This window comes from Panthera onca, chromosome D3 (assembly GCF_046562875.1).
Source record: "Panthera onca isolate mPanOnc1 chromosome D3, mPanOnc1 haplotype 2, whole genome shotgun sequence".
NCBI lineage: Eukaryota > Metazoa > Chordata > Mammalia > Carnivora > Felidae > Panthera > Panthera onca.
In genome coordinates, this window is record NC_138350.1 from 27,619,363 (window position 1) to 27,642,456 (window position 23,094).

General features: G+C 42.0%; 1 protein-coding gene across 5 annotated transcripts in view; it reads left to right on the forward strand.

Annotated features, from left to right (window-relative positions):
* HIRA (histone cell cycle regulator) overlaps positions 1-23,094 on the forward strand; it is a 91,690-nt gene that overhangs the window by 51,542 nt on the left and 17,054 nt on the right. For all 5 annotated transcript variants that reach the window (XM_060612975.3, XM_060612976.3, XM_078435519.2 and 2 more), the window contains 7 exons: positions 16,301-16,505; positions 16,906-17,010; positions 18,268-18,416; positions 19,606-19,767; positions 20,360-20,418; positions 20,790-20,895; positions 22,788-22,910. In XM_060612975.3, coding sequence (XP_060468958.1) covers positions 16,301-16,505; positions 16,906-17,010; positions 18,268-18,416; positions 19,606-19,767; positions 20,360-20,418; positions 20,790-20,895; positions 22,788-22,910 — 909 coding nt within the window. The remainder of the gene's footprint in view (positions 1-16,300; positions 16,506-16,905; positions 17,011-18,267; positions 18,417-19,605; positions 19,768-20,359; positions 20,419-20,789; positions 20,896-22,787; positions 22,911-23,094) is intronic.

The window sequence follows — 23,094 nt, forward strand, 5'->3', positions numbered from 1 at the left end:
ACTGCATAGCCCAGTGAGGTAGGGGTTTGGGGGAGTTAGAGGTGGGCTGGGCCAGCTTCCTAACAGAGGTGCCAAGGCCTTAAGTGATGTCCTCTTGAGGTTGCACCCCAGCTTGACACGACAGGCTCAGCAGCACCCTACCTAGCCTTTGCCACTATCAGCTAAATGCAGGACATTTGTCACAGACTCTTGCAGTTACCACACAACCAACAGGCACTCAACAAAGGGAGCATTTGTGATGAGACCTGACCTTGCAGTAGACTATGTCTTGGAGCTAAAACTGTAATATACTGTCCCCAGGACTTGACTCATGATCTCAAAACTGCTTGTCTAATCAGAATTTGTTCTCCTTGGAGAACGGCCTCTGGAGACCAGCATGGGAGGACTCTCAGGTCAGCTACTGCATCTTTGACCTTGGTGCAGGACCTTGTATTCTACTCTATAGTGTGATCATGCCTGTTTTAGTATACAGGTATTCCACACGATCTCTTTATCTAGCAGTTTCTCTGTCTAGTAGTATGCAGGATCTGAAAACCTTCCTGCTGCTCAGTACTTTGAAATGGTGGATGAACTGCAATACATATCCTTAAAACATGTAACCAGTTGATGATAAAGTAAGGGAAATCCCCTGGAGCCAAAATCTAAGAGTAAACAAAATGACCAGGGTGTTGGGCTGGGAGGGGTTACCTACATGGTAACCTTGAGTTTTAATGGCCACAAAGATTCAAGACAGGGCCTTGAGCCTGAGCCATGTAGTGGGTTGGAACTAAGACACTAACATTAAGTCAAACTTCTTGACAAAGTATACCTCTAGTGAGAGAGAGGACAGAAAAAGCCTGAAGGGCAGCATGAGAACATGGCCAAGAAGTTGAAATATCTCAGCCAGTCCTTAGGGTTAGGAAAACAGACTGTATAGCCACAGGCCTGCCCTCCTGTGGATTGGGGATGTTTAACACTAACCACGTCATCTCGAAACCATCAAGCAAAGAAATGAACACAAAAGGAGATTTTTGACTAATTAACACCCAGAGGCCCTTGGAAAAACCAATGCAAATCCCCACTGCCATTTCCCTCACCCCAGCAAGTACAGCATTCCCACTGACAAAGCACTGCCAAAGAGGGACTCAAAATCCAAAGTAACAAAACACATGAAGAAACAGTGTATTACATACAAATGTCAGGAGACATAATGAGCAGGTTTAGACCTTTTTATAAATTTGATCATAGAAGAGAGAATTGCCAGGTAAAGACTATAAAGTAAGTATACTTAAAGACATGAAAGATAAAACAAAATGTGAGGAAAGGTTAGTAAACATCCCACATACAAAAATTAACTTAAAATGGGTCAAAGAACTAAATGTAAGAGCTAAAACTTTAAAACTCTTAGAATACAGATGTAAATCTATATGACACTAGATTAGGCAACTGTTTCTTAGATATAACACTTAAAGCACAAGCAACTAAAGAAAAAATAGATTAGATTTCATCAAAATTTAAAACTTTTGTGATTCAAAGATCATAATCAGCGTAGTGAAAAGACACTCTACAGAATGGGAGGAAATGTTTGTAAGTCACATCTGATAAAGATCTAGGATCCAAAATGTATGAAGAACTTATAACTCAACAATAAAAAGACTAATAACCCAATTTAAAAATAAAGGATTTGAATAGAAATTTCTCCAAAGATACATAAATGACCCATAAACACATAAAAAGACTCTGAACATCATTAGTCATCAGGGAAATGCAAATCAAAACCACAATGAGATACCACTTCATAACCACCAGGATGACAATAATCAAAAAGTCACATAATGAAAAGTGTTGGTGAGGATGGGAAGAAATCAGAACTCTCATGAATTGCTGGTGGGATTATAAAATGCTGCTGTGTGGGATTATAAAAGCTGGTTTGGAACACAATCTGATGGTTTCTGAAATGGTTAAACATAGAGTCCCCATGTAACCCAGCAATTCCACACCTACATATATACCTAAGAGAACTGAAAACCTATATTTATTTTAAATCTTGTACACAAATGTTCATATCAGTGCTACTCACAATAGCCACAAAGTGGAAACAACTCAAATGTCTATCAACTGATGAATAAACAAAATGTGGTATATCTGTACAATAATACAAATAGCTATTTGCATAGTAATACAAATAATAATTTGGCAGTAAAAATGAATAGAGTACTTAAATGTTATGCCACACAGACAGACCTTGAAAACATGCTAAATAAAAGGAGTCAGTCACAAAGGACCACATATTGTCCAATTCCATTGCTATGAAATGTCCAGAATAGGCAAATCTACAGAGACAGAAAGTATTAGTAGTTGCCAGGGGCTGAGGAGAGAGGAGGTTAGGATGTCACTGGTGGATACAGAGTTTCTGTATTATGAAATTACTCTGGTGTTAGGGGAAAAAAAAAAAAAAAAAAAAAACAACAACTACTGAATCTATATCTTAAAATGATGAATTTTGTGGTATGTGAATTATGGCTCAAAAGAAATAATGTACCATAAAAAAGACCAGATAGACTTGGAAATAAGCCAGAAATTACTTTTAGCAAAGAAAAATAAAAATCATTGCAATTGAAAAGCCACGGTAAGCATGTCCAACAGCAGATGAAACCCAGCTGAACAGAGCATTACATCTTAGGAACTGACTGGTATGGAAGTGAGAAAGTGGAATGTAAGAAGGAGAGGCTAGAGATAGGAGGGCAGACAGAAGGAACAGTGTGCCCTAGCAAGAGTTCCCCCAAAGAGGGCATGCTGTGGAGCAGTTTTGTCAAGAGGGAGTATCTGGTATTTCACAGGCTTAACTCAAATGTTGAAACCTCAGTTTGGAAGCAGAGTGAGTTCTGAACAGAATAAGTAAAACTAAATCCCTGCCTTAGAGAAACTAAGAGCACCATAGACAGGAATTTCTTCTTTTCATTGAGGAAGGCACCCCACATTTGTCTTGCAGGTTTCCATGATCTTTGTCATACTCTTTTCCATCTCTTAGAGAGTACAAACCCTGATTGGGGAAGCATATAGAATACCCCTTGAAACAGGCTACTAGAAAGCAAAGTCTTGACTGCATTATCTGGGCCCTGATGCCACCACGATTGGTCCCTCAGCAGCTGTGTACCTGAGGTCTCACAAGACCTTTCAGCCATACCTCCAGCTCCAGGAAAAACTATAGAAGAGAGTAAGGGAGCATCAAGTTTGTCATTCCCAGCTTCTCACTTGAAAATGGCAGCGAGTGAGCATTTACTCAGGGCTGAGTTTCCTGCCTCCAAGGCAACGGGAATGTCTGGTGAGACTCCAAGAGCTCGGTGCTAAATCCTAAGGAGTTATGGTTGGATACTTATATAAGGAAAACAGAATAAAATACACTATCTTTAATAAAGGCTTTACAGAAAATGTAGCTTTCTTGATATGGCTGTTTCTTGTATTGATTCTCAGTAAAAGCCAAGGGGAACCCTTTCAATTACCCATCAGCAGAGGTCTTCCTTGGGAGCACAGTGTCATACATGGTAAGGAGCAGCACTCAGAGCTATATACTGTGAGGTTAAGTCCCTACTCTCTACTTTCTGGTGGGGTGATCTTAAGCAAGACACACAAGCTTTCTCAGCCTATCTCCTCCTAAGCAGAGTGGCTCTCCGAGGAGCACTACCTATAGGAAATATAACTTGAAAATTGAAGAGGGATGGAGTGCCTGTAAAACCATGCCTTGATCTTGGTCTCATAGTGAGCAGCACATATCAGCTCCTGCTGTTACTCCTTTATTGTACTTCTTGGTGGCTTGGCAGTTGGTCACTGCAACCTGCCTGGCACTTCTTTGCCAACAGTGTTAGGTGAGTCTTGGGGCCTAATGCTATCCTCCCAGGTTCAGGGTGGCAGTTCTAGTTGAACCTGTGGGCCCTCTACTTCACCCTGCCTTAAGTCTGTTCATCAGTCAAAGGTACAGAGAGGGGTACAAGTTGGCCTGTGTGCAGGTAGAACCTATGATGGAGCCCATGTGTAAGTGGGGCAACTCTGGCCAACTGTGCTCTTCAGCAAGTATCTTAATCTAGGGGACAGCTGCTATAGATCTATATAACCTGGTATCCTGAGTGACCAGTGGTAGCGGCCCATACAGGCTGGGAGGCCCCTGAGGTCAGGAGCCCTGAATGGGGTGTCAGAGGCAGGAGGTGGGGAGACTACTGAGGACTCTCATAGAAGTTTCAGCCATAGAGAGTGGGACCACCTGAGCTAGTATAAGGCTAAGCAAAGTGAGGTTCATGCACTGGTATTGAGCTCAGAAAGTGATCAATTTAGAAACTTGTGTGGCAGTTTGACATTGCTGTGACATTCTTATTGTATTTTATAAAGCTATAATTACACAAAGTCTAAAAAATTTTGAAAGGATTTTGGGAAACACTGATTTAAGGTTTCTAGAACATCAAGCTACACCCAGAAGTGGATGTTTTGTCCTGCTGTAGAGGATTAGAATGGGGAGCAGGAAAGCAAAGGCTTTCATGGAGCAGAGTTAGGAGGTTCTGGGTTTTCCTAGTTTTTTTTTTGCTTTTTTTTTTTTTTTTTTTTTTTTAAATTTTTTTTTTTTTTTTTCAACGTTTTTTATTTATTTTTGGGACAGAGAGAGACAGACAGAGCATGAACGGGGGAGGGGCAGAGAGAGGGAGACACAGAATCGGAAACAGGCTCCAGGCTCTGGGCCATCAGCCCAGAGCCCGACGCGGGGCTCGAACTCACGGACCGCGAGATCGTGACCTGGCTGAAGTCGGACGCTTAACCGACTGCGCCACCCAGGCGCCCCTGGGTTTTCCTAGTTTGATACATGGGTACAGATGGAAAAAGTTTAGGATTTGTACACACTGGTGTGCCTGTCTGCCTTTCTATGACCTGGGGTTACCAGGAGGGAGAACAGCAGAAGGTAGTGCCCAAAGGAAGGGCTAACAGTCCTAGGGCCTATGGTCACACTTTCTGGTTAGCAGAATGAATGCAAGCAGGTATGAGGGCTCTCAGACTAGGTTGGAATATAATTCACCATGAACTCCTTGAGGAAAGGTGTTCAGTGATGGTGTCTGACCCAGGTATTCTGTCATGTCCAAAGATATTTTTGCAACATTATAATAGAGCACATTTACCCAACTGCCTCAAAAAAGAAGTATTGAGGAAATAAGCTATTGATTTTGTAGCCCCTAATTAATATCTATGGAGACTGAAGTACTATAGAAAAATAGTTCACATGGAGTGTTATTTGGAAAAAGCAGGATATGAAGTTGTATTAAAGTATAAAGACAATTAGAAGGCTGTTGGAACACCTGTGTGGCTCAGTCATTAAGCATCTGACTTCACTCAGATCATGATCTCACATTTCATGGGTTTGGGCCCTGCATCAGGCTCCCTGCTGATAGTGTGGATCCTGTTTGGGATAGTCTGTCTGTCTCTCTCTCTCAAAATAGGTAAACTTAAAGAAATGAAGGCTGTTGCATAAATAAATAAATAAATAAATAAATAAATAAATAAATAAATAAGAAGGTATTATATTTAATTGTATACCAATAAATTAGATAACTTAAATGAAATGGAAAAATTCCTAGAAAGACATGAACTACCAAAGCTGACACAAGAAGAAATAGACAATTTGAATAGACCTATAACAAGAGTTTGAATTAGTAAACAACAACCCACAAAGAAAAGCCTAGACCCCAATGGCTTTATTTCTTTATTCTGCCAATCAATTAAAGAATTAATACCAATTCTTCATAAACTCTCTCAAAAAATAGGAGAGGGGTACCTGGCTGGCTCAGTCAATGGAGCATTTGACTTAGGATTGTAGGTTCGAGCCCAAACTGAGTATAGAGATTACTTAAAAATAAAATCTTTTTTAAAAAAATAGGAGAGAACATTTCCCAACTTATGCTAGGAGGCCAATCATCAGGTTACCAAAAGCAGACAAAGATATCACAGAAAAGAAAAATACAAACCAATATTTCTTACGACTGTGGACACAAATCCTCAAAAATACAGTCATATATACACATACATGCATATATATGTATATATGCATGTATGTGTATATGTATTTGGCTCAACATATAAAAATCAATTGATACAGTATACTATGTCAATAGAATAAAAACAGATACCACATGATTAAATCTAGCACCCATTTATGACCTAAACAAATAAGAGCAAGCTAGGAATAGACTAACTCCATCAACATAATAAAAGGACATCTTTGAAAACCCCATACAACTAACATCATACTTAATGGAAAAGACTGGAGGCTTTCTTCCTAAGGAAAATGAACAGGAACAAGACATTGTACTAGAGTTTCTAGGCTAAATGACTTCAAGATTGGAAGGTACAGGATCAATCTATAAAAATCAGTTGTATTTCTCTACACTTGTAAAGAACAATCAAAAAACGAAGTTAAGACAATAATTACAATAGCACAGAAAAGAATTAAATGTTTATGAGTAAATTTAACAAAAATACAGTATAACGCTTATATTTTGGATGATACAACTCATTGTTATACCAAAGACCTAAACAAATGGAAAGACATTCCATTGGATGTCTTAATATTGTTAACATGGTAGTAGTACCGAAATTGATCTACAGATTCAGTGCAATCCCTTTCAGAATTCTAGCTGGCTTAGAAATTAACACTCTGATCCCAAAGTTCATGTGGAAACTCAAAGGCCCCAGAATAGCCCAAACAGTCCTGAGGGAAAAAAAGCAAAATTGGAGGACTCACACTTCCTGAGTTCAAACCTTAATGCAGAGCAATAGTAATCATGATAGTGTGGTACTAGCTCAAGGACAAACCTATAGGTCAAAAGAATAGAACTGAGATCCTGGAAATAACTCACATTTCTGTGATCAGTTGATTTTTAACAAGGGCACCAAGACCATTCAATGGATGGAGAAAGAGGAGTCTTTTTTTTTTTTAAGTTTGTTTATTTTGAGAAAAAGTGGGGGAGACAAGGGGAGAGAGAGAATCCCAAGCAGGCTCTGCACTATCAGTGCAGAGCCTGATGTGGGGCTCAAATTCACAAATTGTGAGATTAGGACCCGAGCCCAATTTAAGAGTCAGATGCGTAACCAACTGAGGCACCCAGGTGCTCCTGAAAGAACAGTCCTATCAACAAATGTTACTGGGACAGCAGGATATCCACATGCAAAAAAATAAAGTTGGGTCCTTACTTCACACTGCATACAAAAATTAACTCAAAATAGATGAAAGAAATAAATGTAATAGCCAAACTACAGAACTCTTGTGACTTTGGATTTGCTAATGGACTTTTGGAGATGAAAGCAAAATCACAAGCAAAGAAGAAATAGGTAAATTGTATTTCATTAAAATTTACCACTTGTGCTTCAAAGGACACTATCAAGATGGTGGGGAAAAAACTAGAACTGGGAAAAATATTTGCTAATCATATTTCTAATAAAGGACTTATTTCTAGAATACAAGTATTCTTACAACTCATGCAACTCAGTAATAGATTAATGACACAATTTTTAAATGGGCCAAGGATTTAAATAGCTGTTTTTAAATATGATATACAAATACCCATTAAGCAAGTGAAAAAATACTCAACATTATTAGCCATTGGGGAAATACAAGTAGAACCACAAGATTCCACTCCACACTACTAGGAAATCAAAAGATAGATAATAAGTATTGGCATCAATGTGAAGAAATTGGGACTTTCATACACTGCTGTCGGGTATATAGAATGGTAGACACTTTGGAAAACAGTCTGGCAGTTCCTTAAAAAATTAAACATAGGCATAACATTTGACGGTCCTCAGTAAATACCCAAGAAAAATGAAAACCTGCCTATGCAAATAACATTTATTTGAGCGTTAATATGAATGTTCAAATAGCCATTTGACAAAGGAACTTTTTTTAAATGTTTTGAGAGAGAGAGAGAGCATGAGTGGAAGAGGGACAGAGAGAGCAGGAGACAGGATCTGAAGCAAGCTCCAGGCTCCTAGCTGTCAGCACAGAGCCTGATGCGGGACTCGTACTCATGAACCATGAGATCGTGAGCTGAGCCGAAGTCGGATGTTTAACCAACCAAGCCACCCAGGGGCCCCGACACAAGAATTTCAGTCTTCAGTAAATATCCAAGAAAAATGAAAACATGCCTATGCAAATAACGTTTATTGAATGTCTTTATGAATGTTCCTATCAGCATTATACACAGTAGCCAAAAACTTTAAACCAACCAAATGTTCGTTAACGGAAGCAAGGTGTGGTTATCCATATAATGAAGTACTATTCAGTCATAAAAAAGGAGTCAAGTACCAATACATTCTACAGCATGGATGAACCTTGAAAACATGTGAAGTGAAAGAAACCAATGCTGGATGTCACATATTCTGTGATTCCATTTATAGGAAGTGTCCAGAATGGGGACATCTCTGGAAATGGAAATAGATTAGATCATCCCATCAGGGAGATCTATGAAAACAGAAAATGGACTAGAATGGGAGAATTGGGGGGTGGTAACAGATACAGAGTTTATTTTTGAGATGATGAAAATACTCTGAAATTGCTATTGCAACTGTTGCACAACTTTGTGAAGACACCAAGAACTGTTGAATGGTATATTTTAAGTTCATCAATTGTGTGGTATGTGGGTTACATCTCAGTAAAGCTATTAACCAAAAATAAACACATTACACACGTACATATACACAGATTAAAATGGAGAAGTGCAAGAAAATGCATGAGACACTTTCTGTGTCAGCAGCACCTAGGACTTGGAAGTGGCTTTTTTTTCATAGGCTTTTGTTTTGAAACTTTAAAACCTTGAGCAACATGGAAAAATAGTCCATTGAACATCTTTGTACCCTTCACCTAGATTCACCAGGTTTTGTCATGTTTGTCAGTTTTGATTTTACTTTTACTCTACAACACATATGATAAACACATGACACTTCTTCCTATGAGAGGCACTTCCTAAGCAAGGATGCTGTTCTACATAATCACATTCCATTATCACACTCCACTGGGTACTTAGTCCTATACTTTAAAGCTTTTTAACAATTTTTTGTGAAGTAGTGTCCATTGTTTAGAGTTCACTCTTTGTGTTGTATAGTTGTATGTGTTTTGACAAATGCATAATGTCATGTATCCAGCATTATAATCATGCACACTAATTTCCTCTCCCTAAATATCCCTTGTACTGTAGCTATTCATTGATCCCTTCCTCCTCCCTGAACATCTGACAATCACTGGCCTTTTTACTGTCTCCATAGTTTTGCCTTTTCTAGAACGTCATATAATTGGAATCATACTGTATGTAGCCTTTTCTAATGGGCATCTTTCACTTAGCATTATCTATTTAATGTTCTTACATGCATTTTCATGGTTTGATAGCTCATTTCTTTTTTTTACCAAATAATATTCCATTGTATGGATGTACCACAGTTTGTATATATCACAGTTTATCCATTCCCCCATTGAAGGACATCTTGGTAGTTTCCATTTCGGGGAGTTATGTATAAACAATATATAAGGCTGCCATGAACATTCATGTGGAGGTTTTTGTGTGAATAAATGTTTTCAACTCGGGCAAATACCTAGGAGTGCCATTGCTGGGCCATGCCATAAGACTAACTAGGTTTAGCTTTAAAGAAACTCCCAGGCTATATTTCACAATGACTGCATTCCCACCAACAGTGATTGAGTTCTTTTGATCACATCCTTGCTCAGCATTTGTTATTAGTTTTTTAGATTTTAACCATTTTAATAATCATTGAGTGATCTCTTATTTTTTTAATTTTCAATTCCCTGATTTTCACTTCTAATGTTGACCATCTTTTCATATGCTTATTAGCCATCTGGATCTTCTTTGGTGAGGTGCCCCTTTAGATCTTTTGTTTATTTTTTAGATTGGGTTGCTTGTTTTCTTACTGTTCTACAAATTCTTTGTATATTTTGGATACAAGTCCTTACTCAGATAATGTGATTTGTAAATATTTTTTCCCAGTCTGTGGCTTATCCTTTCATTCTTTTAACAATGTCTTTCTCAGAGCGTAATTTTCTAATGTTAAAGAAGTCCAACCTAACCAAATTTTTTGTCATGGATCATGCTTTCAGTATCATATCAAAAACTCATTGCCACTGTAGTCAATAGTATTGTAGTAATTTGTGTGGTGACAGATGGTAACTACACTTACCCTGGTGAGCTCTTTGTAATGTAAAACCAAGCTCATCTAGACTTCCTACTGTGTTTTTTTCTAAGTTCTCATTTTATAGTTTTGCATTTTCCACATAGATCTATGATCCATTTTGAATTAATGTTTGTGGAAGATGTAAGGTATGTGTCTAGATTCAGTTTTTGCATGTGATTGTCCAGTTGTTCCAGCATTATTTGTTGAAAAGACTATCTTTTCTATGCCTTTTCCTTAATCAAAGATGAGTTGACTATATTTGTATGGATCTATTTCTAGGTCTTTTGCCTTTCCATATAAACTTTAGAACCAGTTTGTCAATACATACAAAATAATTTCCTGGGATTTTTATTAGGATTCCATTTAATCTCTAGATCAAATTATGAAAAATTGACATCTTAACAATATTGAGTCCCTTATCCATGAACATAGAATATCTCCATTTTTTAGTTCTTTGATTTCTTTCATCAGTTTTATAGTTTTCCTCATTTAGAATTTAGATATATTTTGTTAGATTTATATCTAATTACTTCATTTTTGATGCTAATGTAAATAGTATTGTAATTACAATTTCAAATACCAGTTGTTCATTACTGCCATGGACTTTTGTATGTTAACTTTGTATCCTGAAGCCTTGCTATAATTGCTTATTCTGTTTTTGTTGTTTTTGATTCTTGGAGATTTTCTACAAAGACAATTATGTCATCTGCAAATAAAGACAGCTTTATTTCTCCTTCCCAATCTGTATGCCTTTTATTTCTCTGTCTTACCTTACTGCATTAGCTAGGACTTTTACTACAATATTAGAACTAATGAGAGGGGACATCCTTACTGCCTTATGAGAAAGCATCTAGTGTCTCACCATCAAGTATGATGTTAGCTGTAAGTTTTTTTGTGGATATTCTTTATCAGATTGAGGAAGCTCTCTAATCCTGGTTTGCTAAGAATTTGGTTGGGTTTGGTTTTGGGGGGGGTTTTTTTTTGTTTGTTTGTTTGTTTGTTTTAATGTTTATTTTTGAGAGAGAAAGAGAGAGCACGAGTTGGGGAGAGACAGAGAGAGACAGAGACACAGAATCCAAAGTAGGCTCCAGGCTCTGAGCTGTCAGCACTGAGCCACCCAGGCGCCCCTACGAGTTTTTTTTGTCATGACTGGATGTTGGGTTTTGTCAAATGCCTTTTCTGCATCTATTGATATGATCATAAGATTTTTCTTCAGCTTTGTTGGGCGTGATGGATTACATTAATCACTTTGGAAGGCAGCTATGCTCACCACTATACCACCAATGCTACATTAATCACTTTGAATGTTAAGCTAGTATGCATTTCTGCAGTAAATTCCATTTGGTCATTGTATGTAATTCTTATACATTGTTGGATTCAATATGCCAATATTTTGTTGAAGATTTTTACATCCATGTTCATGAGCGATACTGGCCTATAGTGTTGTTTTTTTTTCTTGTAATATCAGTATCTGATTTTTTATTTGGGTAATATTTGCCTCATGAGTGTTAGGATATACCTCCCCTTCTTCTCTTTTCTAGAATATATTGTAGAGAATTGGTATAATTTTTTCCTTAAATATTTGGTAGAATTCACCAATAAGACTGTGTGGACCTGGTACTTTTTTTTCTTGGAAAGTTATTAATTGTTGATTCAATTTCTTTAATAGGCCTATTCAGATTAGTTCTTTTTCCTTGTGTGAGTTTTAGTGGATTTTTTTTTTTCAAGAAACTGGCCCATTTCATCCAAGTTATCCAATCTGTGGGTTTATTCATAATATTCCTTTATGTTCCTTTTATTGTCCAGGGGATCAGTAGTGAAGGCCCCTTTGCATTTCTGACATTAGTGATTTGTGTCTTTTCCCTTTTTTTCTTAGCCTAGCTACAAGTTTATTAATTTTATTGCTCTTTTCAAAGAATCAGTTATTTATTTCATTGATTTTCCTCTGTTGTTTTCCTGTCTTTAATTTCATGGGTTTCTCTTCTAGTTTTTATTATTTATTTTTTCTATTTGCTTTATATTATCTTGCTTATTATTGCCTTAATATATTATTATATTGCTACTTATTATTTATTTGCTTCTGCTTGTTTGTCTTTTTCTAGTTCCTAAAGGTAAAGTTTAGATTTTTTATATCAGGTCTTTCTTCTTTTCTAAAATATGCATTCTCTGCTACAAATTTCCTTCTAAGCACTGCTTTGACTGTGTTCCACAAATTTTGATAAATTGCACTTTTTCATTTAATTAAATGTTTTTACATTTCTCTTGAGACTTTGACCCATATATTGTTTAGAAGTCTGTGGTTTAATCTCTTGGGATTTTCTGGTATCTTTCTGTTATTATTGTCTAGGTTAATTCTGTTGTGGACTTGAAGCATACTTTGTATGATTTTTATTCTTTTAAATTTGTTGAGACCCTTGGGTGGCTTAGTCAGTTGAGCAACTGACTTCGGCTCAGGTCATGATCTCACAGTTTGTGAGTTCAAGCCCCCCATCAGGCTGTGTGCTGGCAGCTCAGAGCCTGGAGCCTGCTTCAGATTCTGTGTCTCCCTCTCTCTCTGCCCCTCCTCTGCTCACGCTCTCTCTCTGTCTCTCAAAAATAAATACATGTTTAAAAAAATGTATGTATTTTTTAAGTATGTTTTATGAACCAGAATGTGGTCTACCTTACTGAATATTCTTTGTGATCTGGAGAAGAATGTGTATATTATTGTTGAATGAAGTATTTTATAAATATCAGCTGAATTCAAATGATAGTACTTTTCATTTAATTATTTCCTTATTGATTTTCTGTCTCCTGGATCTTTCAATTACTGATAGAGGTAGAGTGAAATCTCCACTTGTAATTGTGGATTTGTCTACTTCTCCTTGCAGTTCTATCAGTTTTTGCCACATGTATTTTGACACTCTCTTGTTAGGCATGTATACAGTTAGGACCCTTTTATCATTATGTAATGCTCCTCTTTATCCTTAATAATTTTCCTTAGTCTGGTGTCTACTTTGTCTGAAATTAATATAGCTACTCCAGTTTTATTTTAAGTAGAGTTAGAATGGCATACGGGTATATGTTGGAGATGTTGCAGGTTCCAGACCACCACAATAAAACAAATATTGTAGTGAAGCAAGCTAAATGAATATTTTGGTTTCCTAGTACATGTAAAAGTTGCTTATACTCTATGGTAGTCTAGTAAGTGTTCAATAATAGCATTATATCTAAGAAAGCAATGTACATACCTTAAGGGAAAAAATACTTCATTGCTAAAAAATGCTAACCATCATCTCTGCTTTCAGCAAGTCATAATCTTTTTGCTGGGGGAGGGTCTGCCTCAGTGTTAATGGCTACTGACTGATCAGGGTGGTGATTGCTGAAGGCTGAGGTGGCTGTGGAAATTTCTTTAAATAAGACAATGAAATTTGCTACATCGATTGACTCTTCCTCTTATGAACAATCTCTCTAGCATATGATGCTATTTGATAGCATTTTACACGCAGCAGAACTTCTTTCAAAATTGGAGTCCATCTTCTCAAAGCCTGCTACTGTTTGATCAACTGAGTTTATGTCATATTCTAAATCCTTTGTTGTCATTTCAACAGTCTTCACAGCATCTTCAGTTCTAGATTCCATCTCAAGAAACCACTTTCTCAGGGTGCCTGGGTGGCTCAGTCAGTTGAGCATCTGACATCGGCCCAGGTCATGATTTCGTGCCTCATGAGTTTGAGCCCCACATCAGGCTTGCTGCTGTCAGCACAGAACTCGCTTCAGATCCTCTCTCCCCTTCTATCTGTCCTTCCCCCACTTGGGCTCTCTTTGTCTCTCTCAAAAATAAATAAACATAAAAAAAATCACTTTCTCTGCTAAACCATGAGAAGTAACTGCTCATCCATTCAGGCTTGATCCTGAGATAGTAGCAACTCAGTCACATCTTCAGGCTCCACTTCTCCTTCTAGATCTCTTGCCATTTCAACCACATCTGCAGTTACTTCTTCCAATAAAGTCTTGAACCCCTGAAAGTTATCCATGAGAGTTGGAATTTACTTATTCCAAACTCCTGTTTATGTTGCTATTTTGACCTCTTCCCATGAATCTTGAATGTTCTTAATGGCATCTAGATGATGAAGGTTTTCCATTTACCTTGTCCATATCCATCACAGGAATCACTGTCTATGGCAGCTATAGCCTTAGAAAATGTATTTCCTTAATAATTAAGACTTGAAAGTCAAAACTACCTTTTGATCTATGGCCTGCAGAACAGATGGGCTAGCAAGCATGAAAACAACATTAATTTCATATATCTCTATCAGAGTTCCTGGGTGACTAGGTGTATTGTCAGTGAACCAGTAATATTTTTAAAGGAATCTTTCTATCTGAGCAGTAGGTCACAACAGTAAGCTTAAAATATGTAGTAAGCCATGTTGTAAAGAGATACGCTCTCTCTAGACTTTGTTCTGTTTATAGGATATAGGCAGAGTAGATGTAGCATAATTCTTAAGGCCCTAGGATTTTTGGAATGGTAAGTGAAGATTGACTTCTACTTAAAGTCACCAGCTGCATTGGCCCCTAACAATAGAGTCAGCCTGTCCTTTGAAGCCAGGCATTGGCTTCTCCTGTCTAGCTATGGAAGTCCTAGATAGGGATGCCTAAGTGGCTCAGTGGGTTGGATGTCTGGCTCTTGATTTTGGCTCAGGTCATGATCTCATGGTTTGTGGGAGAATTGAGCCCTGCATCAGGCTGAAAGCACAGAGTCAGCTTGGGAGTGTCTCTCTCTCTCTCTCTCTCTCTCTCTATCTCTATCTCTGTCTCACCCTCTCTCTCTCTCTTTCTCTCTCTCTCTCAAGATAAATAAAAAAAAATTTGTTTTTAAGTCCTAGAGGTGGTTGGCTGGCTCAGTCAGTTAAGCATCCGACTCTTGATTTCAGCTCAGATTGTTATCTCACAGTTTGTGAGTTCAAGTCCCATGTCCAGCTGTGTGCTGATAGTGTGGAGCCTTCTTGGGGTGCTCTCTCTCTCCCTCTCTCAAAATAAATAAGCTTTAAAAAAGTGTAAAAGTCCTAGATAGCATCTACTTTCAATACAAGGCTGTTTCCTGTATATTGAAAATCTGTTGTTTGATGCACCTTTGCTAATTATCTTAGCTAGATCTTCTGGATAACTATCTGCAGATTCTACATTAGCACTTGAAGCTTTGCCTTGCCTTTTTAGTTATGAAACTAGCTCCTTTCCTTAAATTCATGAACTAACCTCTGCTAGCTTCAAACTAGTTATTCTACCCTTATTATACCTGAGCCCTGTCTAATTGGTGGTGAGATTTGGGGGAGGAGACACATTCTCTTATCTTGTGATTAAATCTTTTGTTTTTTGGACCAGAGACCCTGGGCTATGACCTTCAGATGAGTTCCTTAGCCTGTGTGTGTGTGTGTGTGTGTGTGTGTGTGTGTGTGTGTGTGTGTGTGTGTGTGTAAGGCTACTCTGTAGTTGGTTAATTGCCCTGCCCACAAGTTATATAGGACTCTAGTAAAGTAGTTCCTCTTAAAGGCAGGCTTTTGTTAAGGAGAAAGGAACTCTGGGTGTGTTTCAACTGGTTTTCTTCCCCCTCTGCCAGCCCAAAGCACACAGGGGATTTTTCCATCGCTGATCTTCACCCATGAGAGCCTGTTGGAGCTCCTGGAAGTAAAGTTAACATAAGTGTGGGTACCCTCCTGCCACTGGACCCCCCAAGAGTTTTAACTCACAAGCCAGCCCACACTGAACCTCTAGCAGTGTACCAGTTATTTTAAGTCTTCCTACCAGTTAGGGCTCCAGGGGCTTTGGCTGCGGGTGAGCTATAGCTTTATGTCTTCCCCTGGTGTCTCCAGTTTTCAGGGTGGCAGTTTGCCTTGTGACCTTACTTCTCTGATGAATCTAAGAAGAGTTGTTGATTTTCAGTTTTTCAGCTTTCCTTTTACTTTGAAGATGAGAGAGACAACTTCCAACCCCTTTGCATGTTGGAGCAGAAACCAGAAGTCCTTTCTTACAATTTTTATTTATTAACTTTTGGCGATGAGTATGGATTTTATTCATCATTATAAATGTAATAGACACATGGAGAAAGCCATGGATGTCTATGTTTGCGCAGGTTGAAAGAGCAGAACCTTGTGAAAGACCTGAGGCCCCGGGACCTCCTGGAGAGCAGCAGTGACAGCGACGAAAAAGTCCCTGTGGCCAAGCCCTCCTCGCTGTCCAAGCGAAAACTGGAGCTTGAGGTGGAAACAGTGGAGAAGAAGAAGAAAGGGCGACCTCGGAAGGAGTCTCGGCTCATGCCTGTGTCTCTGTCTGTCCAGGTGAGGCCATCGGGCTCATGCTGCCTCCCCCAGCCTACCTCATAACCTCAGTGCTGGAGTCCCCATGTGCCCAAGTGGGATAAGAGAGGCTGTGCATGCCACAGTGTGCCTTATCAGTTGGGAATAGTTGGCAAGACATGCGTACCCCCAGAGGTAGTATGGAGGCCATGCTGCCCCACACCTGGCGCTCAACCCACTCCAAGTCCTTGAGCAGTGCCCTGAGGTCAGCTATTCATCTGGAAAGTGAGAGTCTTTAGAGCATTCATCTGCGCTTTCACCCTCACAGAGTGGGTGGAAATGCCTGGGGAACCAGCCTGGTGTCACCTGTGGGTGACTCACCTTTACCTGACATTGCCCTACAGTGCTGGGGTGGGGCTCAGGGACATTTCTGCTCTTCCAGTCCCCAGCTGCCCTGACTGCAGAGAAGGACACCGTGTGTTTGTCTGTACCAGCACCTGCACTGAAGCTGCCCATGCCAGGCCCCCAGAGAGCATTTACCCTCCAGGTGAGTAGGTTTCCTGTCTCCCCCAACAAGCGTGCACATTCTCTCCACTCTCCCCCTGTGTAAACCCTCAATTGTCACTGACTTAGGGCTGCGTTCCAGGGGCTCTCCATCTCTTTCTGGGGGAAGTTGTAGCTGATCAGGGCCCATTACTAGCCTCTTCCCCAAGGGCCCCCTTGCTGCCCGCCCACGCACATGCACATTTCTCTTCTCTGTGCTTCGCTCTTCCAGTCCTGCTGCCATCTTCTGGATGGCCAGCTCCTTCAAGACTTGTCTCAGTTGTTCCTTTTGGTAGCCTCCTTCAGCTTCACATTCAGCCTTTGGTAGCCTCAGACTTGATATAGTTGGACTGCATCATAATGGCCTGTCTCCCAACCAGCTCACTGGCCCTGTCCTCTTCCCAGGACCCAGCAGAGTCATCATCAGAGCTGTTTGAGCTCTTGGAGTAGAAGCTTATGACCATGTGCTTGTTCAAAGCACAGCTCTAGAGCAAAGAATCCTTTATACCCAGAGCTCTTCCATTCACTCAGTCTAGCACCTGACCTTGGACGTGCCATAGGTTTATGCCTCTTGTTCCTCAGCTCAGATGCACATCCTTGGGAAACCTTCTAGGGCCCCGCATACAGGTCACTTTCTACTGAGCATACACTGCCCCACCCAAGCTGGTCCTCATGGGATACCAGAGGTGTCAGCCCTTCCCACCACAAGGCTTTCTGGGCCTAAAGGTAGGGACCTACGTGGTTTGTTCTTGTTGTTGATGTACTCGGAGACAGGGCACACAAACCCTTTTCCAAACTCTAGCTGCCCACCCTGTAACCCAGGGGCTTTACCACTGAGTGCCGCTTAGGGCTGTTCTTGGTTTCTGGGGATCTATGAAGGGACCCGTCTCCCAGCAGCATCCAGCCCTCTGCCCCACCTCACCCACTTGTTTGGCCATATGAGTGCAGACTGTTCAGCTCTTCTCCCTTGGTTTTCCATATGGGCTATCTGTCCATCAGCTCCCTAGGCATGAGAGAGGAGGCTGAGCCAGCTCCCAGCCCTCTCCCTTCTCTGGGGGCCACACATCTGGACCTCCGTCCTACTTGTCCCACCCCATTACTACATACGCCACCACCGTCCTGTTGGCTAGCCAGCTCTGTCTATTTCTCTGTGTCTTTTTCCTGCTGCGGGGTCTCTGAACATCTCATCTGTCACATGACCCAAGTCTCAGTGGACCCACCATCACCTGAAAAGACATTTTGTTTGTTTTCTTCCATCCAGGTGAGCTCCGATCCCTCCATGTACATTGAAGTGGAGAATGAAGTGACTGCTGTGGGGGGTGTGAAGCTAAGTCGTTTGAAGTGTAACCGGGAAGGGAAGGAGTGGGAGACGGTGCTCACCAGCCGGATCCTCACTGCTGCTGGCAGTTGGTAAGGGTGAGGGTCTTCGCCCAGCCCAGCCTTTAATGTCAATCAAGTACCACGTGCTATGCTGTGTGGCACTGTTACTGTCTGAGGCATGGTGCATTGCCCTACGTGCTAGCTCTCACAGAGGCCTGTACCATGCCTTGCCCTGGGCTTAGGACGTGTATCTGTCATCTCAGTCCCCACAAGACCTAATAAAGCCGGCATCATTATCACCATGTTACAGGTGGGGAAACTGTCTTAGAGGGTCACCCAAGGCAGGATTTCAACCCAAATGTTGTGATTCCCTTATCTGGTCAGGTTCCAGGCTGAGCTCTGCCTGGCTCTCTCTGACGTGGAATGGTTCCTTCTCTGGACCCCAGATTTTCATCCAGGGAGAACAGGGTGGATTTCTGATTGTCCTGTGAGTCCCCAGCCCAGCCCTGTCCATATTCTGTATGAGGGGAGACCTTAATTCAGTGGTTAGTCATCCAGTGTCTTCCCATGGGCTTCCAGGACACAATCCCCTGGAGCTGTTTTTACATGTGCTTGATCTGAAAAGAGGACCAGTGTTTTCCTCAGGTGTCTGTTGAATTATAGGATCTGCCGTCAGGACCATGTATTTGGTACTATTATAAGGATTTTACAAAGATAATTGGCTTAGATACAGTCATTTTAACTAGATCCTTAATTAGTTATCATGAGACTGCATGTAAAATGCTTTCATAGTGCCTACAAGTACTCGGCCTTCCATCTTAGGTCACGGTTCCCATGGGCTCTGAGCGGGTGCATGATGTTGCACCTAGAAGGAACCATCATTCTGTACCTCCTTTTCATTCTCTGCCAAGATGAGTAGACTGAGCTTCTCAATCCCAGGCACCCATGAATGACTAAGAGGCCTGTGTGGTAGATACTGCTGTGGGCTCCCCCTGGATCAACATTAGTCTGAGCTCAGAAAAGCTCAAGCAGCCGCTGAAGGGAAAGAGAACACATTCTCTTTAATCAGGTCTCATTTAGGCTAGGCTCCCATGAGCCCTGCTACCCTGATCCTTGTGGCAAGCCCTTGCTCCACCTCTCCCTCTGCTGCTTCTGCTCAAAGAAAGGTCACAGCAAGTATAGGTGGGCACAGAAAGAGGAAACGTTCTGCATTTCAAGTCTGCTGCCTCTGCCACAGCTCCCTGTCATCATGACACCTGTCCCTTCTCTACCTTTTCAGTGACGTGGTATGTGTTGCCTGTGAAAAGAGGATGCTGTCAGTGTTCTCCGCCTGTGGTCGCCGTCTCCTCCCTCCCATCCTCCTGCCGTCCCCAATCTCCACTTTGCACTGCACGGGTTCCTACGTCATGGCACTCACGGCTGCAGCCACATTATCTGTCTGGTGAGAGGCAGGCCCAGGGTGGGATGGGCTCCAAGCAGGATAGGGCTGTGCAGATCCCCTCTCACTGCAGGGACAAAGAAGGAAGCAAAGGAGGCCACTCAGCAGAACAGTCCTCGGACCCTGTAGGTCTGGGGGTCTTAATGCCTGAGGGGCCCTAAGCAGTCATACACTGCTTGTGATAGCCATCCCGTGTTGGGGGAGGGAGGATGTGCAAGGAAGTGGGGCAGGCTGCCTACCCCTGCCACCATCCTTAAAGGAGCAAACCTCATGACAAATCATATGCCTGATTGCCTGTGCCAGGGTCCAGAAATGGGATCTCAGCTGCCAGAGCCTGGCCACGCTTCTCCCAGAGTTGGCATGGTGTTGGTGGCAGACCCCACAGCTCTGTTGCCTAAGCCCTCAGCTGTAGACTTGTACAGAGGTAGTGTAGTGACACATGGGGAGTGGAAGCCACTTGTGGCACAGAGCCCCTGCCTGGGGAAACAAGGGCTGGCTCTATACCAGGAACCGTAGAGTGGGGTCTGACCACCAAGGCACACTCCGATGTATTTACTCCAACTGGAGAGTAAGCTGTTCCCTGTCTCTCTCCTAGGGATGTTCACAGACAGGTAGTTGTGGTGAAAGAAGAATCGCTACACTCCATCTTGGCAGGTAACCTCAGCAGTGGACCACCCCTTGTTCCCAGGGGGTGGGGAGGGGGTGGGGAGGGATGCCAGGGCTAGGCGGCTTCAGTTCCTGACATGAACCAGGCTCTGGGCCCAGCCTGAGGCATTCAGTGTTGGAGAAGATGCATTCTCTCCCGGGGCACATTTGAATGGGTCTCTGAGAGGTGACAAATAGCCTAGTGGGTGGCAGTGAGACCAGCATGCACAGAAGAGCAGCAGCTGCCTAGTTGCTGAGTCAGTGTGAAGGCACGTGTTGCTGGGACAATGGGAGCCGTGGTTTATGTTTCTCCTTAGGTCATATGCAGGCACCTGCTGATCAGAACACACCCAGAACCCATTCTTGTACTGTCTCCCTAGGAAGTGACATGACAGTGTCACAGATCTTGCTGACACAGCATGGAATCCCAGTGATGAACCTGTCCGATGGGAAGGCATACTGCTTTAATCCATCACTTTCTACATGGTAAGTAAGCCAGCCCCTAGCCCTGCCCTTCTGGGAGAGTGTCCGTCTGAGCTGGAATAGACTTCTGGTCCTGGCAGTCAGGCCTTCCTGCCCTGGCTTCTCCTCACAGTAAAGCCCTGTGGTTCAGGCAACAGTGACAGCCCTGCTGGGCTCTATCTGCTTTATACAAGGAAAGAGAGAGCTTAAACCCACCAATAATGCCCCACTGTCCCTGGGCAGGGGTGCTTTCCTTCTGCATTATTCTCTGATGTCACTTTGGAATGGGCATTTGAAAATTAAAAATTTTTGTAAATTAAGAAAATTGGTTGTCAATACACATGTCCAGCCTGGCGTCCTTAGCATTGTCAGCATAGGTGAGTGGGCTTCACAACAACATTGCCACCACTCATCAATTTTTGTAGCTTAGCAAGAGCCAAGTAGCGTTTCCGCTGACTTTGTGAATTAGTAAGTTTGCACCATCACTCACCATGTGTCATGGTCTGTCTTTCCTCGGCCCATTTTGGAGTTTAGAGCTCTTTTCTGTATTTGTCAAATCTCTATTCCTCCAAGATCTTAATCGAGACATGTGAAGCCTATACATTGTGTACCAGCCACTCTTTTCTTCTGCCTGCACCTTTGGTCCTTCATACCCAAGCCAGCTATCTGTCCTCCAGCCCTTGTCTGTCAAGAGTTGCCAGGCACAAGTTTATCCTTCCACTGAAATTTCTTTCTTGAGTTAAAAAAAAAAAACAAAAAAAAAAAACAGGTCCCTGGCTAGCTCAGTTGGTAGAGCATGTGATCTTGAGGTTGTTAGTTCGAACCCCACATTAGGTATAGAGATTACTTAATAAATTATTTTTGGGGGCACCTGGGTGGCTCAGTCAGTTAAGCGTCCGACTTCGGCTCAGGTCATGATCTCACAGTTCGTGGGTTCGAGCCCTGTTGGGCTCTGTGCTGACAGCTCAGAGCCTGGAGCCTGCTTCAGATTTTGTGTTTCCCTCTCTCTCTGCCCCTCCTTGGCTCGCACTGTGTCTCTCTCTCTCAAAAATAAACAAACATTTAAAAAAAATTTTTTAATAAATAAATAAAAATAAAATATTTTTAAAAAATCTCCCCATTCATAGCTCTTCCAAGTTATAAACCCTTGTATATTATATGTGATTACTGTAATTATGGAAATAGGCTTTTTCTTTAAGAAGAGAAATGTTGGCTGTGTATTTTGGAAACATTTTTACAAAGGCACCCAATTTTTTTTTTTTTTTTACTTTTTTTTTAATGTTTATTTTTGAGACAGAGTATGAGCGGGGGAGGGGCAGAGAGAGAGGGAGACACAGAACCCGAAGCAGGCTCCAGGCTCTGAGCTGTCAGCACAGAGTCCAATGTGGGGCTCGAACCCGTGAACTCTGAGATCATGATTTGAGCCGAAGTCAGACACTTAACTGACTGAGCCACCCAGGCACCCCAGCACGCAACTATTTTAAAAGTGTGGGTAGAATGTTTTCTTAACAAAAATGTGAAAGGTCCAGAGAAGCTGATTGCTTGTGATGCTGTAGAAGCTCAGGAAGACTATGGCCTGGCATTCCTGGAAGCTTCCAAGGGCTAGGCCAGGTGGGCCCCAGGCAGACAGGCATCCGATGCACACTTCACACACAGGCCTCTGTCCTCAAGTGCTGAGACCATGGAGCTCAAGTGGTCCCAGCAAGAGCCCTGTTGGTGACCTTCACCATCATCAGTTTTGCCTCATAATGAAACCTGTCCATGAGCACTCTATGGAGAGAATGCAGTGACACTCAGCCTCTGCTGGTGCTCTGACCACAGGTCATGTGGTGCTTGCTCCTTGGTGGCCTCACTGCCAGCCTTTCTGGTGGACCTCTTGGTTTTCCTGACCTCTGCTCCTACTGTTGCCTCCCCAGGAACCTGGTTTCTGACAAGCAGGACTCCCTGGCCCAGTGTGCAGACTTCAGGAGCAGCCTGCCTCCCCAGGACGCCATGTTGTGCTCCGGACCTTTAGCCATAGTCCAGGGCCGTGCCTCCACGTAGGTGACCCAATTTGCTGGGGGAGGTGGCTGGGTCACACAAGCACAGTCCCACCCAGGCCTGCGCTCTGACTGCCCATCTCCTGTGCCTGGCTACTGCTTAACACAGGCAGGCTCGAGGGTGCCAAGGATCGTGGGCCCATATTAGGTAATAACACGCAGTGCTGGGTCACGAGCCCTGTCA